The sequence below is a fragment of the Elgaria multicarinata genome, chromosome 16 (assembly GCF_023053635.1).
Source record: "Elgaria multicarinata webbii isolate HBS135686 ecotype San Diego chromosome 16, rElgMul1.1.pri, whole genome shotgun sequence".
Taxonomy (NCBI): Eukaryota; Metazoa; Chordata; class Lepidosauria; order Squamata; family Anguidae; genus Elgaria; species Elgaria multicarinata.
The window spans coordinates 21,296,096-21,314,549 of NC_086186.1; the positions used below are offsets into that span (position 1 = coordinate 21,296,096).

The 18,454-nt window shown below is 46.2% G+C and overlaps 1 protein-coding gene across 1 annotated transcript in view; it reads right to left on the minus strand.

The window, feature by feature from the left end:
• The window catches only part of AGBL1 (AGBL carboxypeptidase 1), a 521,226-nt gene that overhangs the window by 313,803 nt on the left and 188,969 nt on the right, over window positions 1-18,454 (minus strand). Inside the window, exon 18 of the mRNA XM_063142173.1 lies at window positions 2,580-2,760. Coding sequence (XP_062998243.1) covers window positions 2,580-2,760 — 181 coding nt within the window. The remainder of the gene's footprint in view (window positions 1-2,579; window positions 2,761-18,454) is intronic.

The window sequence follows — 18,454 nt, forward strand, 5'->3', positions numbered from 1 at the left end:
TCGAATGAGCTAGCACATGAGTCACCTGGTCAAAATCAACCCCACTATGGTGGATGGAGAGTCTTTCTATTTAAATTATAGCAATTCTTTCTTTCCGGTGATGGGTTTCCTCTGTTTTGATGATACGTAAGTAGGGCTAAGAGAACCGGACGTGTTCAAGCTTGCTAAAATTCTCCGAACTTTACTCCAAAGCTTGGTTTGGCTCATGACCATTCTTATTTGTGACCTCTTTCTTTTCAGATCATGTGAATGGGAAAAGTTGTACATTTTTCAACAGTTGTGCATTTTTGAAGTTATGTATTTTTCTAAGGTTGTGCTTTGTGCAAACACCAATTCAGGAATTCATGAACATCTTTGGAGAACATGCAATCTGGATTATGTTTGATGTTGGGAATGGGGTATTTTTTGAGAGATTTGTAAACTGAAACAAAATTCTCACACATCCCTATGGCTACCAAGAGCAGGCAACTCTTTCTAGGGATGGGCAAACCCCCGAGTGTCTGGTCCCGGGTGTGAGGGTCTGCAGCGGGGAAATCTGGGCTACTTAGGGGGCCTTGGATTTTCCCAAACTCTTTTGTGTCTACCGGGTTTCATGTGGGGCGGCTCTCTGGCTTTATAAAAGGTGACAAGGGCTAAGGGCAGCTGCCATTAGAGTATCACAGAAAAATTATGGCTGCAATTGTATGTCATTTGCAGGCATAAAGCCCTCACTTCTAACTAAACGGTGGCCATATAGAGCTTTATCACACCAGCGTTATACTGTGCAATCACTGCAAATTGCAAGCAAAGGACTCAGAAGTTTTCCACCTTATAATCTGCTTCGATTGTGAAGTACTCCCATGCATCCTGCCTTAATTGTGCTATAAAGCCAAAAGATTTGCCATATTTAGCCCCTACATTTTGAGCGTATCTTCCGAGCCGCCGCTGGGGCACAGGAGCAGGATTTAAAAGAAATGCTTACATCTGCGTAAGCTTTAAAGATAAAGACACCAAAATTGGCACAGTAATAGATATTAGGGAGAGCTTTAAGCATCCCAAATTTGAATTGAATTGGGTCATCTGTTGATTTTTTAATGATTTTTTTTTTTTTTACATTTCCCCCCTTAAACTCACTTCCTGGTATGCAAAGGATCGCTGTCACCCGGTAGCAAAAACAACAACAGCGAAAGCTTAGTGCTACAGGGATAATCCGAGGGACGCAGGTACATGGGATGAAGCTCTTAGGGTCTGCTGCAAACTCTGCAGGTCACACTCTTAGGAATCTATGGGTCATATTCCTCCAGCATCCACAGCTCTTCCTCCCCTGTCCACTTCCCCTGCCCTAGGCGTCTCCTTTTTCTTTGCCTGTTCAGATTCCTAACACACAGACCCGACTTCTCAGAACCTTCATTTCTCTTTACACACTGCAGCATCCAACGTCTCCTATTTCTCTGTATGTGATCTTATTTTTCTTTCACCTGCCTCCTGGATTTCCTTGTTACCCATCTTTATCCAACCTGTACTGCTTTGCACAGGCCTCTTCTGAGTTTTTCCTTCCAGCCTAACAAATGTACAATATATTTTTTTTCACAGTTCTGTGCCTGGTCCTCCTTCTCCATCTCCCCCTTTACAGCATTTAAATATTCCTGAACATTGTACGGCATCACAGTGACGTGGCCAATGGCTGTTAGGGACTGCAAAGCAGTGATGCCCTGTTTATTCAGCTAGATCAGGCATGCAAAACCTCAGGCCCAGGGGTCAAATCCAGCCCCCTGGGTGCCCCCAAAAGTCCGTGCCCCATTTCCTCCCAGTTATTGATTACTTGCTGATTTCCCAAGTTCTGTGCCAGCTTTCCCCCATTCTGAAAGGTGAAAATGCCTCCCCAGAAATTTAACTACTGACAGTACAAATTATAAGTTAAACTATCCTGGCATTTTGGGAAGGGGGGTGCCCTGCCTTTTGGGCCTCTGGCCCCACCCACCACTGAAATGCCATTCCCCCCCCCCGCCCCGGAGCTTCTCCAAAATGAAATTCAGTCTTCAAGCTGAAAGAGATTTGGCACCCCTGAGATGGATAAATCCAACTCAGAGAGCCAGGCCGTAGCTAGACCTAAGGTTTATCCCAGGATTGTCCTGGGGTCAAACCTGTTCATCTAAGTGCCACACAGGGCATCCAGTGCTCAGGCAGGGACGAACCCAGGATGATCCTGGGATAAACCTTAGGTCTGGCTATGGCCCCAGTGTGGGAGCCAGTGTGGTGTAGTGGCTAAAGTGTTGGGCTGGTAGTCAGAAGATCCGGGTTCTAGTCCCCACTCCGCCATGGAAACCCACTGGGTGACTTTGGGCCAGTCACACACTCTCAGCCCAACCCACCTCATGGGTTGTTGTGAGGATAAAATGGAGAGGAGGAGGAGGAGGAGGAGGAGGAGGATTATGTATGCTGCCTTGTGTTCCTTGGAGAAAAAGGTGGGATATAAATGCAATAAGAAATAAAATAAATAAATAAAGATAAACCTGCATTTCCTTCACCAGGAATGACCAGTGACATAGCAGGCCTGACTGCCCCTCCAGCAATTACAAACCAAGCAAGTTATGACTCACTTGCCATTGATGACTCCATCCGGATTCAGCATGGGAACGACCTTGAAGATGAAGCACTGCCTCAGGAGATCTGCAATGGGGTCATTACCAAGGAGAAATTCCAGTGTCCCCTTCATCACCCAGCTCGCATTGCTCTCACCAGGGTGGACCCGTGCCATGAGCACCACATAAGGACGGTCACCTAAAACAACACACACAACCTTTTAAAATGATCCTCATTAAATTATCCCGATCGTCATTATCCTCTTTTTCCTCCTCAAAGCTTACACATAGCTGCCCTCAAGGTCTCAAGATAGCTTTCTATCTCAGAACGGCACTGTCTGGAAGAACAAAGAGGATGCTCTACTACCTCCAGCACCAGCCCACATCAAAAGTGCTCTGCTTGGTGGAAAACTGTGAAGATGTCTTACGGTGCAACTTCATTCACGTCTGAAGGAAAGGAAAGGAAAGGAACCTCTCGTGCAAGCACTGAGTCATTACTGCCTCTTGGAAGGACACCAGCTTTCGCTGACATTTTCTTGGCAGGTCTTATAGCGGGGTGGTTTGCCGTTGCCTTCCCCGGCCATAATTACCTTTCCCCCAGCTAACTGGGTACTCATTTTACCGACCTCAGAAGGATGGAAGACTGAGTTGACCCGAGCCGGCTGCCTGAGAACCAGCTTCTGCTGGGATCAAACTCAGGCCATGTGGAGAGTTTCGGCTGCAGAAACTGCTGCTTTACCACTCTGCGCCACACGAGGCTCATTCATGTCTAGACATTTTTTAAAAAAGGTCTACAATTCCCAGCATTCCCCAAACAGCATACCCATGCTGGCTGGGGATTTCTGGGAGTTGTAGGATATATTTTTTTTCTGTCTAAACATGCATAGCATTGAACCCTTAGGGATTCAGAGCTGGTTCAGATATAGCTTTGTAAAATGATACACAGAACAAAGCCCTCTGGGCCTGTAGTGAACTCTGGTTCTGATGGCCAGCACAGGCAAATGCCTCTAGGGTAACCAGGCCTTCCAGCCCAGTTGGGCCTTGCCTCACATTCTTTCTCAGCTGTGCTGAAGACAATTTTCAAGGCAGGTTAAAATGGAATTAAAACTAACAATAATAACACCAACATCATAAAATGCAAACAGTAATAAGAGAACTTGAAAAACCACTATAAAAGCAAAAAAAAAAAAAAAAAAAAAAAACAACCAAGCAGCAATTAAAACTAACTCATTCAAAATGTGTAATCACATTTGAAGTGGCATAGTCCCTTCTATGACCTCAGGACTCTACCGTATCATTCAGTTGCTTGTGGAGTACCAGAGTCACCATCCCTGTTCTCTGTGGCAAGTAAAAGCTGTTGGGTCATAGAGGCTTTCATCTTACTAGGGGTATGGGGGTGGAAAACACTGAAGAGGACACTCTAAGCACAATATATACTGTCTGTCAGAACCAGAGACTACTACAGGAACAGCAGGGCTTTGGAACATGTGGTCCTTCTTAAGAAATTAACATCCGAGCTGGCCTTAGTTTACAGTCTGATTTTAAACATCATTACTCAAAATTGCAAACATAATTCCACTCTCTCTTGTTCAGGTAATCAACAGACACTTCTGATTCCGAGACCCTTTCAAAGTCTGCCAGTAAAAATGGAAGCCAAATGAAATATCTGCTTTCTGAAAATGATGAGCATTGACAATCTTGATCCATAGCTGGCAGTCCATCTGACAATTAGATGATTTGGTGTGACACTCAATGAGAGATCGCTTTCCCTTTGCGGGGGGGAAAACAGCCGTTGATGGCACCACGCTGGTTTCGAGACTGTTTTGTCATGCTCAAACCAATCACTTCTGAAAGATGTAGAGCTGCATTCAGTTGCTTCGTGGGATTTGGGTTGAGAAGAAGCCCATTGGGAAGGGCAAGGAAAGAACTGGACTCCTCTCCTTTAAGAAGAAACTAAAGCAAAGAGCTCCATTACAAAGATTTGCCCTTAAGTCACATCATGGAGGCGTGATCAGGGGTCTGGAAACAAAGCCCTATGAAAGACTGGAAGAACTGGGCATGTTTAGCCTGGAGAAGAGAAGGCTGAGGGGAGACATGATAGCACTCTTCAAACACTCGAAAGGTTATCACACAGAGCAGGGCCAGGACCTCTTCTCGATCATTCCAGAGTGCAGAACATAGACTAATGGGATCAAGTTACAGGAAGCCAGATTCTGGCTGGACATTACAAAAAACTTCCTGACTGTAAGAGCACTACGACAATGGTACCAATGGCCGAGGGAGGTAGTGGGCCATCTGTCAGGTGTGCTTTAAGGTGGATTCCTGCATTGAGCAGGGGGTTGGACTCCATGGCCTTATAGGCCCCTCCCAACTCTACTATTCAATGATTCTATAATTCTATGTCATTCATGGATTGGGAAATTGTCTTATGGATATTGGTGAATGAAGCTTCAGCATACAGACATCCCAAGGTTTTCTACTTTGAATGGTTTTAATTTTTGTGAACCGCCCAGGGAGCTTCGGCTATTGGGCAGTATAAAAATGCAATAAATAAATAAATAAATAAATATACATCTAATAGCTGAAGTAGTGATGGGAAAATAAATTCTATGTCTCTCATGCATGTTTTGACCCATAAACCTGTTTCATTCTATTTTCCCAATAAACACGTGATTTTTTTTAATCCACAGGAAAAATCACATTTAGCTACTGTTCAAATACATACTTTTAAACAACTTTTCCCACAAAACATGCATTTTTAAATGCATTCTTCTAAATTTTTTTAAAAAATCTCCATTTCTAAAGGTGTTTTGATATAAGTTTTGAGGAAAGAACCATGTTGGAACACATGTGAAGTGCAAAAGGCAATGGGTAGCTAAGTTCTGATCCACATGGTCATTGTTTCAGCTCATATGTGACTCACACTTACACTCCAAATAGTGTTACTATTGCAATGTGTAAGAGTGCTGAGGAGTGCAATTGCAAACTCTCTTGCTATCATTATTCACCAGGGATGGTCCCTATCTTGTGTTATCGGTCTCTGCCTTTATTTTGTTCTGATTTTTCCCCCCTGCCATTTCAGGATGGCTTGTTAAAATTTGGTTAGTGGAATTTACTAGAAAGCTCATTACAAACAGACATGGTAACAACAAAGCAAGATGCGGGAAATATATTGAACGAGAACCACATTAATTGAATTCTAACAGGATATTCCAGGATTGTCTACATGGGAATATCTAACTCAGGATGGGCAACTTCAGGAAGTCCAGAAACTGGTGGAGACCAGTGGCTGTGATTTGGGGGTGGGGAGTGAATCCATCCTGGGTTTCAGTCAGAACCAGACAGGACTTTAAAGGGGCTATCAAAGGTGCTGAACCCTATCTCCAAAATAGGTTCAGCACCTTGAATAGCTCCTTTAGAATTCCGGCTGGTTCCGACTGAAACCCAGAGTGGATTCACAGTCCCACTGAAATCCGAGCCACCAGCTTCCAATCCTGGGAGCTGTTTTCATCCTCCAAATACCTGCTACAAGATGCATTTCTCCCCCTGCCCCTCGGAAGCACGGATTTTATTTTTTTAAAAAAGGAATTAATTTTAAAAATAGCAGCTGGAGCAGCTATGGAATGCCTAAAGGGTCAAATTCAGCTTCTTTGGAGGTCCAAAATGGTGCTCCAAAATGGCCACTTCAGATGCCAGCTGGTGGGCCTCACGTTGCCTACCCTGATGGCCCTGACATGTAACTAGACAAGTTTATTTGGATGAGAGTACCCTAGCCTTAGAGTAGGGTGGACCAGTAGCCATCCCTTCACATAGCCATCCATTTCAAGGTGAGTAATGAAACCTTCCCATATCTCCGCTTCTAAGACCCAAACATGGGTGAGCCCAGTTAGCCCCCATGGACGATCTGTAATCCTGCCCCACAGTCCTGAGTGGCAAACCTCCAAGGTCACGAGCCACCATAAATGGTGCCCACCTGCCCTATTCCTACCTGTGTCTCCAATAAGGAATGGGAGAACCAGTGATTAGTTTGACGACTTCTTGAGGTGCCTTCTCCTATCCGAGGTTAGCTGTCATTACAGCTGTTTTCATTTTGATACTGCTGCTCTAAATAACTGTATAGAAGTGCAGCTATACATTTCCCTCAAGTTCTTTAGCCATGATGTTAATCTTCTTCCCACTGATCTTTTCCCTTCAATTTTCCCTTGTATAATAAGTTAGTTTATTTATTTATTTATTTATTGCATTTTTATACTGCCCAATAGCCGAAGCTCCCTGGGCGGTTCACAAAAGTAGTTGGAGCAGGGTGGTTTTTTCTCCTCCAATCTAGATATTGTAATTGACTACATTCTCCAAAAATCACTTCAAAATTTGTTTGGGCTTGCTCCAGTTTTCATTTTCAACCAGTTCATCTGCTCCTCCCAACAGGAGAAATGCACATTTTGAAATTGGGAATTTGCAAAACGTTTCTGGGGTGGGGGCAATGCTAAAACCTGCACAGGTTGCCATATATATATATATATGGTCATGATTCAGAAACAAAATTCTTGTATACCTCTATTCCCCACAGCTGCCTTAACCAAATGTGACCGTGGTCCACCCATAAATAACTACCTTTCTTTCTTACATCAGTATAGGAAGCTGCCATTATGAGGTTCTCATCATCGCCTACAGCAGTGGTTCTCAACCTTCCTAATGCCGCGACCCTTTAATACAGTTCCTCATGTTGTGGTGACCCCCAACCATAAAATTATTTTCATTCTTCTCTACACGATCCATTGTCATGGGATGGTTTGCTAATGAAAATAATACATAACAATAGCTTTAATAATACAAAAGTTGATTCATGACATAGTTCAGTCAATACAGTTTCCGAAGACCATCGGAAATATGTGTTTTCCGATGGTCTTAGGCGACCCCTGTGAAAGGGTCATTCGACCCCCAAAGGGGTCCCGACCCACAGGTTGAGAACCGCTGGCCTACAGCAATGTCACAGCAGGACATTCCGAAGACACCAAATCGGAGGCTGGAGAGGCATGAGATGTCACTTCTGCTCGAGGGATGGGAGCTCGACCCTTAGAGCCAACTTTGGAGTTCACCCACATCACAAGCATATTCTTGGGGTGTATAGAATGGTGCAGGGCAATTGCAGATATGGATTATGGGTAACGGGAAGACGGAGGGCAGCTGGGGCAGTGATCCTTGTTAGGAGCATACAAGCATTTCCCCACTTTCATTTAGGTTGAATGAGATGTCCCCACTAGGGATGTGCGCCGCTTCTAATCGGACCGTAGAAGCAGGAGGGGAGCGGGGGGCTTCGCCTGCCCTTAAGGCGGAGGTGAAGAGGATTGGGGGGCCGGTGGAGCGTGGCGAAGAGGATCGAGGTGAAGGCGGATCCTTCGCCTCGATCCGGAGCTCTGCCGGAAAGGTAAGTGGGGTTTACCGGGCCCTGCTGCTGTCCCCCCACCCTCCTCTCCCTTACCTGCCTCCGTCCGCGGTCCGTCAGCGTCTTCAATTGAGCCCATGGTTCAATTGAAGACGGCGATGGACCGCGGACGGAGGCAGGTAAGGTCCCCCTCTCCCTTGGTCCCTTACCAGGCTCTGCCGCCGTCGCTGCATGGGTGGCGATGGCGGCAGGGCCCGGTAACCCCCACTCCTCTCCCTTACCTGCCTCCATCCGCGGTCCGTCAGCGTCTTCAATTGAGCCCATGGTTCCAGCAGGAACCGCGGGCTCAATTGAAGATGGCGACGGACCACGGACGGAGGCAGGTAAGGTCCCCCTCTCCCTTGGTCCCTTACCGGGCTCTGCCGCCGTCGCCGCATGGGTGGCGATGGCGGCAGGGCCCGGTAACCCCCCCTATGGGGGGGGAACGGAGCTCCGATCCGGATCCGGAGCTCCGAGCGGAGCGGAGTGAGCACAGGCGGAGTGGGGCGGCGTGGAGCGGCCCGATCCGAAAATGGCAGATCTGAAAGTGAAGCGGAGTGGGGGGTCCGTGCACACCCCTAGTCCCCACTATATCTTTCTGCTCTGAGCTGGATTGTACAGACTTCACCCATTCAGCGTATACAGTTTGCGTTATGCCACATGGTTGAAGCAACAGCATTTGCATTTTTTTCTTTTGTTTTTATTTATTTTTATTGTTTTATTTTTTTTAAACTCATAATAAAAAAAAATGGTTGAAGCAACAGCTCGAACAGATGTCCATCCTTTGCAAAGACGCTGAGCTGCACATTTCCATCTTCCAGATAATTTCACTGGCTGCTCCTCCCTCTAGCTCTTTTCCTATCATCATGATTTAGAGGCGTTCTCTGGTCTCATTGCTGAGTGAAACGTATGGGACTGTGCATTTGTGGCTGGAAATTGGACTCCTGAGGGCCCCTAATGGACAACAGCTGTAAATAGCACACAGCCAAATACAACATGCTACTTCTTTTTTCTTTCTTTTTTTAATTGATGACTACAGCTTTAACAAGTCTTATCCGTTCTCAGTGTTGGGGAAAGAGGAGCATGTTAATTGAGAGGCCTTGTTCCAGCTCCTGAATGCCTTTTTTGTAGCTGTCGTTGCTTTGGGGGGGGGGGGTTGGTTTTGTCATTCCACGACACAGCGGCCTCTTCGAAATGTGTTCTGGGTGGGAACGTGTCATGGCAGCGAGATGTGTAAACACTTCACTTGTCACAGGGTAGAAGAGTCAAGAGCAGGACATGAAACTCTTTTCATTAGAAGGGTGCCCAAAGGGACTCTCAAAGTTCGCCGCCCCATGTGTGGGCAGAGAAATGGTGTGTGTGTGGGGGGGGGGGATTTCACCGAGTTTCGCCAATGGGAGAAGTCTCTTACATAGGTCTCAACACTGGCAAGAGTTGTAGCACAGCTTCTGTTTTCCTAATGGGTTTTCTTTCTTCTCATTGTTTTGTTTTGTACCACCACTACAAGTGGCAACTGCATCAACCACGTTGGCAACCTGACCTCCATTTTGCTTTCTCCTGTATACCCCATACCTAGCATCATTCTCAGATATGGGATAGGAACAGTGAACCCCACTGAAAATGGGCAAAGAAACTTTGGAGAAAATTCTGCTGCAAACTGGCTTTTTATTTCCCTGGGAGTAGGAAAAAAAATATCACAGGATTTATCTCAGAAAAACAGCTTCTGTGGCATTTTTTCACAGCTCAAGTGGTTTCCAAAAAGTTCTTCCACATTTTTTCTCCCAACCGTTCTCATTCAATTCGATACAATGAAATTTCAGAGAAATTCTCATGGACAGGGTTCCGGGTTCTTGAGCTTACCTTACTTATGAGATGGCCAAGGAGTGGGTGCAAGTGCCATGTCTTTCATAGCCCACCCATCTCTCTGGCAGGCTGTAGACTCCTTGGCTTCCCAGACTTCAGTTAAAGGTCAGTGGAAGACACTATGAGGCCAGAGCAAAGCCACAGAACAATAAAGGCATGGAATGGGGAAAATTCTCTCAACTGCAGCATACAGTAACCTAACGAAGCATCTGTGGACCATCCTTCCAGCCATACCATGCCCAGTCTCCATGGCCTCAAGGAACGCAACAATCGTGAACATCATTTGAGGAACCCTAATTAGCTGCCTACCATCAGCCCTTGCCTTCCCGAGGCATATCCAGTTGTGGATGTGTGCAAGTGGTTGGAGGTTTCCTAATGGGAGGACTCCCGTCCTCGAAGCCCAGCTCTTTAAAAGCATTAGGCAACTGCGTTGAGCAGAGTCCTTATTGGATTCCGGGGAAGCTGCCAGCCAGCTCAGGTTAGCTATTTATCTCTGCAGAAACCTCATGTGGCACATAACCTTCTCCGGGAATGTAAATAATAAAAAGGGGGAAAGCACAGGAACCTTTTTCCGCTACATAAAGTCTCATCCAACAGATCACATCTTGTTACACTGCATTATGTTCTGACATGCCCAGAATATAACACACGACCACTGGCAGATGCCAGCCACATAGAGGTGAATGAGGAAGGGGGGCACGGTTTCTTTCTTTTCCTCCCCCCCACCCCACCCCGGGCTCCTCTGCCTTGGAGGGGGAGAAAGGCCTTCACAGCTTTGAGAGACAGGTATTCAGCAGGGATAGAATTGTTGTCATTGTAATGCAGTGACGGGGTGCCTCACCTTGTGGATTTTTGATTGTCAGTCACCTGTACAGGTGAAGGTCTTCAGGGAATGCCTGCAAAACCCACAAGGGGTGATTCATGGCACATCTCTAATGTCTATGCCATTTGATTGACACGGTGCTGATGATGGGCACCAGGAAAGGGGATTAGAAAAATAACGAAGGGAGCTCGGAGCAGTAGATGCTGGTGGCTTCAATGACAGTGGAGCAGTGAATCCACTCTGAGTTTCAGTCAAAACAAGTCTGAACTCTAGAGTAGCTGTCAAGAGTGCTGAATCCTATTGCCAAAATGGGTCCAGCGCCTTGGATAGCTCCTTCAGGGTTCTAACTGAGAGACAGAGCTGATTCACCACCCCAATGACATCGGAGCAACCGGCTTCCACTGGCTCAAAGGTAATCTAGCCCAACTTCCTGCCAGCACAGGAAATCTTCTTCTGCAGCTTAAATGGCCATCCAGCCTCAGCTTGACCAAACCTCTAATGAAGGAAAGTCCATCACTTTTGAGGAAGTCTGTTCCAACAGCTTGCAACAGCATGTTCTTCCTAATGTTGACTCAAAGGGTAGATCTCAAGTACACTGCTGATAACTTTGGGGACACATTACACATTCCACTTCCATAGTGTTATTTCATGCTTATTCCACATTACCCAAAATAATGCAACGAATGTCACTGTGTGTCCTACGAGATGTAAATATGCGAGAAGAATATAGTGTTACCATGACGGGATTGTAATGATTTGACACGAGGTGTAGATCTGGCCAAACTCCCCTTTCTTGCAAATTGAACCCTTTGGTTCAGGTTCTACCCTCTGGAGGACATGCAGTGTGGTGGCCCCCTCCCTATGCAATTCCTTGCCTTTCAAGGTCAGGAAGGCACCAACAGTGTATTTACTTCTGGCAGCTCCTGAAAATGTCATTGTTTCAGGAAGCTTTCTTTGAATGACCAGCCACAATTTTACTAGAACTCAAGTTTTATCGGAACATAGTTCTTTCTAAAATAGTGATTTTTAATACGATTTTTAAAATATTCTTTAATTCTGTTTGTTGTTCACCACTGTGAAATCTTTGGGATGGGGAGTGATATATAAACATTGCAAAGAAAGAAATAATGAACCAGTGTGAGCCCTGAGGATGAAAGGAAACTGCCACATCCACCTGTAAGTAACAGACACGGAGGACAAGCAAAAGGATGTGACCATCACAGATGCGCCCTGCTTGCCTGCTCCCCAAGGTTTAGCCACCGTTGGAGACAAAACGTTGGATGAGAAGGTTCAGCAAAGCCATCCATTCGTTGTTGTAAGAACAAAGAAGACTGGAACATTCCCAAGCAATGAGCTGAGAGATCAGAGATGGCAAGTAATCACACAGAACTAGAGCTGAAAGCAAATTGCCTCTGAAAATCCTCCACTCCTGCTTGTGGGCAGAGAAACGATTTCACCACATTGCTCCTCAAGGATGAGGGCCACCTGTAGTGCCCTTACACAGCTTCTTTATTTGATCCTGAGGGGTGTTTCATTTTGTTTTGATGCCGGTGCAAATGGGACCACAGTAGCAACTGGGCTTGGAGCCTGGCTGTCGTTTTGCGCCCTCCAGAATATGCCTCAGGCCTAGCAATATTCTGGGGTATTGTAAGGAGAAGAAGGCTACTGGAAGGAGAAGGAGATTTGGGGAACATTCCGGAAAGTGCCCTTCTTTTTCTGGAGGAGGCTTAGAGGAGGATGGGGGTGGGGGACCCTCAGGGATCTTTTCAGAAACAAAGACTGTCTTCTGAGAAATTTTGCCACAGCTCAATAAGCAAAAGGGGACACAGAGACCAGATCTACACCAAGCAGGAGATGACACTTGGAAAACAGTTTAAAAACTGTATAGGGAGTGTGTCCTGGCCCCCAACAGTTGTCACTACTGTTATAAACCGTTTTAAAGCAGGAGTGTAGATCCTGCCTGACATATTTCTAAAACTGGTATTCTCCCTGCCAACTCTTTTCTACCGATCAATTCCAACTGCCTTGGCTCCCCGACCCTCCAACTTTCTTTCTGACAGCTTTCATCCTCTTCCCTCCTCCCCTCTCTATCTCCTCCCTGACCTGGCTTCCAAATGCCCCGTCTGCAAACCAGGTTCTTGGATAAAGACACCAAGGAACCCAGCGGCTTTCCCTTCTCCTCTACATTATGCAGCAGCTCTTTCTGGGTATTTGTGCCTATAGAACATACGTGCAGGCATTGTTATCGTTTCACATGGCAAAAGGGAACATTATAAATGTTAAATTGCTTTGCACATGAACTGCCTCGTTCGCCACTTTCATATCCTGGTGGGGTTGTTTCACGAGCCGCGTTGCCTGGCAACCTCCTTTTGTGGCAGTGTTCTTTGAATGTGCTCACCTTTTGAATGAGAGATGCTCTGAAACGATTGGGCCATAAAAGGAAGAGTCCCAGACACAGGCGCGTGGTGCCTTTGCCACTCCGTGTTGCGGGACCCAAGATGTTTCACGAGTTTGCTTTGAGACCCATTTGCAAGCGTGGTAGAGTGAGGGACAAATCAACTCCCTCGGGGCATTGAGTATCGTAAGAACAGAAGAAGACCCTCGCTGGATCAGACCAAGGGTCCAACTGGTCCAGCATTCTGGTCACATGGTGCAACACTTATAGCACCCTCCTGCCCATGCTCCCCAGCAACTGGTGTATATAGTCTTACTGCCTATACCAGGCCCCCACACCCAGTACCTGCAGGCACCCAGCAATGCCCACCACTGAGGACAGCCCTGAACCATGCCACAGATTATCTGCTCAGCATTTGCTTCTTGATCTGCTTGCCATTTTAAATACACACAATGCCCAGTAGTGTCACTGAGGGCATTATGGGTAATTAAAATGGTACGAGGTTCACAGGCACCAATCGCAGTTCAGAGCACTACCACTCCTGCTGGCTGCTGCAACTACCAGCAAGTAAGCCCACTGGGGATGGGGTGGGGGCAAGGCAGGAAGGGGGCCATCAAAAGGCACGTTCTCAGAGGCCACCTTGACTCAAAGCTGGATCTCCTTCCTGACCCTGCTTCCATATACCCCACATCTCTGCTTCTGACATAACTTGGCATCCATACATGTCATACATATATAAGACCAGGCTGGTCCAACCACTGTTGTGCACTTTTCAAACCCCTTTGAATTCAACAGGACAAATGAATTAATTTCATAAGATCATGGGTGGGCAGCCTCTAGCCCATGGACCTAATCTAGCCCATGGAGGTTGCCCATCCAGTCCATGGAAGCTTGGGAGCCCTAGCCACTTGCCCTTACCAAGAACCTCTTTGGTCCCTGCCCACTTGCTGGGAAGCTACTGGGGGGCTTAAGGAGGAAGCAGGGAGTAGAATAGCCTTGTTATCTCCAATCTGTGATTGGGGCTAACAAGGGAATTCTCCTGTGAGGGCTGCAGCTGTGTCTCATCCAGCTCTGGCAGAAGCTTCTGCAATCACCAGCCAAGTGAGCTTCAATTGTCCTTCACCTTTCGCTCATGGGGAAGACAAAGGATGAGTGAAGTTAGGCAGGACTTTCATCCCACGTTTGCAGGAACTCCGATGAGCAAACGATGAACAAAGCTGGGATCAGTAGCTTTGCTGTGCATGGGTGTTTTCCAATGTCAGAAGCCCCATGTGCAGCAAATTCAGTTCTTGGTGGATAGACTGGGAAGATCGACCACCCAATGTACCCACCAGGGGACAAGTGGCATCATTCACTCTGTGGTGGGTTGGGTGGGGAAGATATTCAGCCCATGGGTCCTGGGCAGGGGGATCAGTCATCCCATCACCTGGTTTCAGATGTCTGCCCCTGCATTAGATCAAGTTCTACCCAGTGTTATGTAGTCCATAAGAAGTTGAACTCAGACCAAGGAGTTCTGGGTTCAAATCCCTTTTTAACAACAAAGCTCCCTGGGTGATCCTGGGTTAGCCACTACCTCTCATGCCTCACAAAGTTGTTGTGAACATATATTCATGTATGTTGCCCTAAACTCCTTGGAAGGAGGTTGAAATAAAGATGTAATTAATATAATTAACAGTGCAACTCTCTCCCTGTTGTAAGCCTGAGAGCAGAGCTTGTCTCTTTGCTTTTGTTGTTGATGATGATCCTGTGAGATGCTTTGGGAGAATTTTTTTAAGGAAAAGGCAGGATAAAGATTAAATAAATAGTAAGACTCCCTAGTATTGCTGCCTAATACATCCCACCTTTCCTAAAGAGTCAAGCTGGATAGCAGTACCTGAGCTGGCATTGAACAGCCAGGATTTAGCATGGGATAACTATAACTATCCCAAATTCCAATTCCGTTTGTATGGTTTGTGTGTGCTTTGTTTCATTTTGGACTTCTGTTGCCTGCACCAAGCCCTTAGGAAGGGCCGGGCTTGAAACGGATCTAATTGTATCGATCCACAATCGCAAGCAACCATGTCTCAAAGGTATCTCAGCAAGGATCATGGTGAGAAAAAGACCAGAAACTCAACTTCTAGCATCGCTTTGACTGAGAGTATTGGATTTTAAACGTCGGCAGCATTCCTTTTATCGTCTTCCCTTCCCTCCCTCCCTGGTTGCAATATTGTTGTCATTTCCTAACACTGATGTCATCCTCGTAAATGCAGGTGGTGTTAGATTGGAGTCACGGGGCCAGGAATATCCATCATGCACCATTGCCATGATATCTACTTCAAAGCCTGAATTTGCTCAGAGGCAGGAGGCAATTTGGGATCCTCTTAAGTATTTTGCGTTGATCGCTGACCTCCCGATGGCATGTTTTGAAAATGGGGCCGGGTGCGGGTGAGCCGAATCCTTATATAGATTGCTTTTGCAGAACAGAGGGACTCTTCCTGACACATGATAGCTGCGAGGAGTGAGATGAAGGAGACTGTTTCCTCGGCTGAGCCGTACTTGTGAGTGCATTCAACGACGTTAAGTCTCGTTGCTTGCATGTGGTCTCTGCGATGCATTGCAGCCTGGGTGGGTGTCGTGGTTTAGGTTCCCCTCCAACTCCATTGGAGGAGGGGTCCAAAGACTCTTGTAGCTTCATCTCACATACCTGTTTCCCTCGAATTATCCCCTATGGCACTAAGCTGTGGTTGTTGTTGTTGCTAGATAAATCACACCCCAGGCGGCAGCGCTCCTAAGATCCTTTGCATACCAGGAAAGGGGTTAAGGGGGAAATGTAAAAAAAAAAATCATTAAAAAATCAACAGATGACCCAGTCCGATTCAAATTCGGTATGCTTAAAGCTCTCCTTAATATCTATTCCTGTGCCAATTTTGATGACTTTATCTTTAAAACTTACACAGATGTAAGCATTGGTTTAATTTGAAGCTTAAGGGTATCAAATCCTGCTCCTGCACCCCCAGTGGCCGCTTGGAAAACAACAAATGATTTGCTCCAAAGCTAGTAGCAAAATAGCTCTGGTCTTTTACCTTTGAAGCACAATTAAGGCAGGATGCATGGGAGTATTTCACAGTTAAAGCAGATTATAAACTGGAAAACTTCAGAATTTTTGTTTATTCGTTCAATCGTTTCCAACTCTTCGTGACTTCATGGACCAGCCCACGCCAGAGCTTTCTGTCGGCCGTCGCCACCCCTAGCTCCCCCAAGGTCAAGTCCGTCACGTCCAGAATATCCTCCATCCATCTTGCCCTTGGTCGGCCCCTCTTCCTTTTGCCTTCCACTTTCCCTAGCATCAGCATCTTCTCCAGGGTGTCCTGTCTTCTCATTATGTGGCCAAAGTACTTCAGTTTTGCCTTTAATACCATTCCCTCAAGTGAGCAGTCTGGCTTTATTTCCTGGAGTATGGACTGGTTTGATCTTCTTGCAGTCCAAGGCACTCTCAGCATTTTCCTCCAACACCACAGTTCAAAAGCATCTATCTTCCTTCGCTCAGCTTTCCTTATGGTTCAGCTCTCGCAGCCATAGGTTACTACGGGGAATACCATTGCTTTAACTATGCGGACCTTTGTTGTCAGTGTGGTGTCTCTGCTCTTAACTATTTTATCAAGATTTGTCATTGGTCTCCTCCCAAGAAGTAAACGTCTTCTTCCTCCAAGGAACCCAAGGCGGCGTACGTAATCCTCCTCTCCATGTTATCCTCACAACAACCCTGTGAGGTAGGTTGGGCTGACAGTCTGTAACTGGCCCAAAGTCACCCAGTGGGTTTCCATGGCTGAGCGGGGCCTAGAACCCGGACCTCCTGACTCCCAGTCCAACACCTTAGCCACTACACCACACCACACCAATACATAATCTGAAAAATTCCTAAGAAGAATTTCCTGGAGTATGGACTAGTTTGATCTTCTTGCAGTCCAAGGCACTCTGAGAATTTTCCTCCAACACCACAGTTCAAAAGCATCTATCTTCCTTCGCTCAGCTTTCCTTATGGTTCAGCTCTCGCAGCCATAGGTTACTACGGGGAATACCATTGCTTTATTATAAGCTGGAAAACTTCGGAGTCCTTTGCACACAATTCGCAGAGATTGCACACTATAACGCTGGTGTGATAAAGCTCTTGAAGGGGAAGGGGATTGGGTTAGAGTTCATCATCACGGGAGGTCATGGACAGTTCCAGGTTGGAGGGTGCCCTTGGCAAATTACTGACTCTGGTGGGCCCTGCCTGACATCAGTGGGTTCCCCTGGTAGGCTTCCATGGTGGCAGGCAGAAGAATCACTCCAATAAGGGCTAATGTGGCATAGTGGTTAGAGTGCTGGAGTGGGATTCCGGAGATCCTTGTTCTTGTCCACACTCAGCCATGGAAGCTCCCTGGTTGACATTGGGCTCATCAATGACTCTCAACCTAGCCTATTTAACAGGACGGTTGTGTGGATAAAATTTATTTTATTTTATTTTATTTTATTTATTACATTTCTATACCGCCCAATAGCCGGAGCTCTCTGGGCGGTTCACAAAAATTAAAACCATTCAAAGTATAAAACAACAGTATAAAGCCATAATATAAAATACAATATAAAAGCACATCCAGGATAAAAGCAGCAGCAATGCAAAATGACAAATTTAAAACACCAAGTTAAAATTTATTTATAGACTGTTAAAATGCTGGGAGAATAAAAAGGTCTTCACCTGGCGTCTAAAAGCATATAATGTAGGTGCCAAGCGAACCTCCTTAGGGAGCTCATTCCACAGCCGGGGCGCCACAGCAGAGAAGGCCCTCCTCCTGGTAGCCACCTGCCTCGTTTCCTTTGGCAGGGGCTCGCGGAGAAGGACCCCTGAGGATGACCTTTGGGTCTGGGCAGGTACATACGGGAGGAGGCGTTCCTTCAAATAGCCTGGCCCCAAGCTGTTTAGTGCATTAAATGTTAAAATGGAGAGGAGGAGAAGAACACAAGCTGCCTTGGATTCCTTGGAGGTAAAAAAAAAAAAGTGGGATATAAATGTATGCATACATAAATAAATAAATAAATAAATGCCAGACAGCTGGATCCTGTTGAACTCAAAGGGACTTAAAAAATGCTTAACTTTGGTTGGACTATGCCTAGTGTCAAATATGTAAGATGGGTATGGATTCCAAGTTATGTCAGAAGCAGGGACAGATCCAGGTTTGAGGCAACGTGGTCCCTGGCAATGTGCCCTCTGAAAAGCCCCTTCCTATATCAGTATCACACCCCCCCCCCCCGTAGTTTTGCCTTCTGGTAGTGGCTACATCCAGCAGGGAAAGAAACACTGTAAACTGTTAGTGGTGGCTGTGAACCACCTACCATTTTAATTAGCCATAGTTCCCTCAATGCAGTGACAC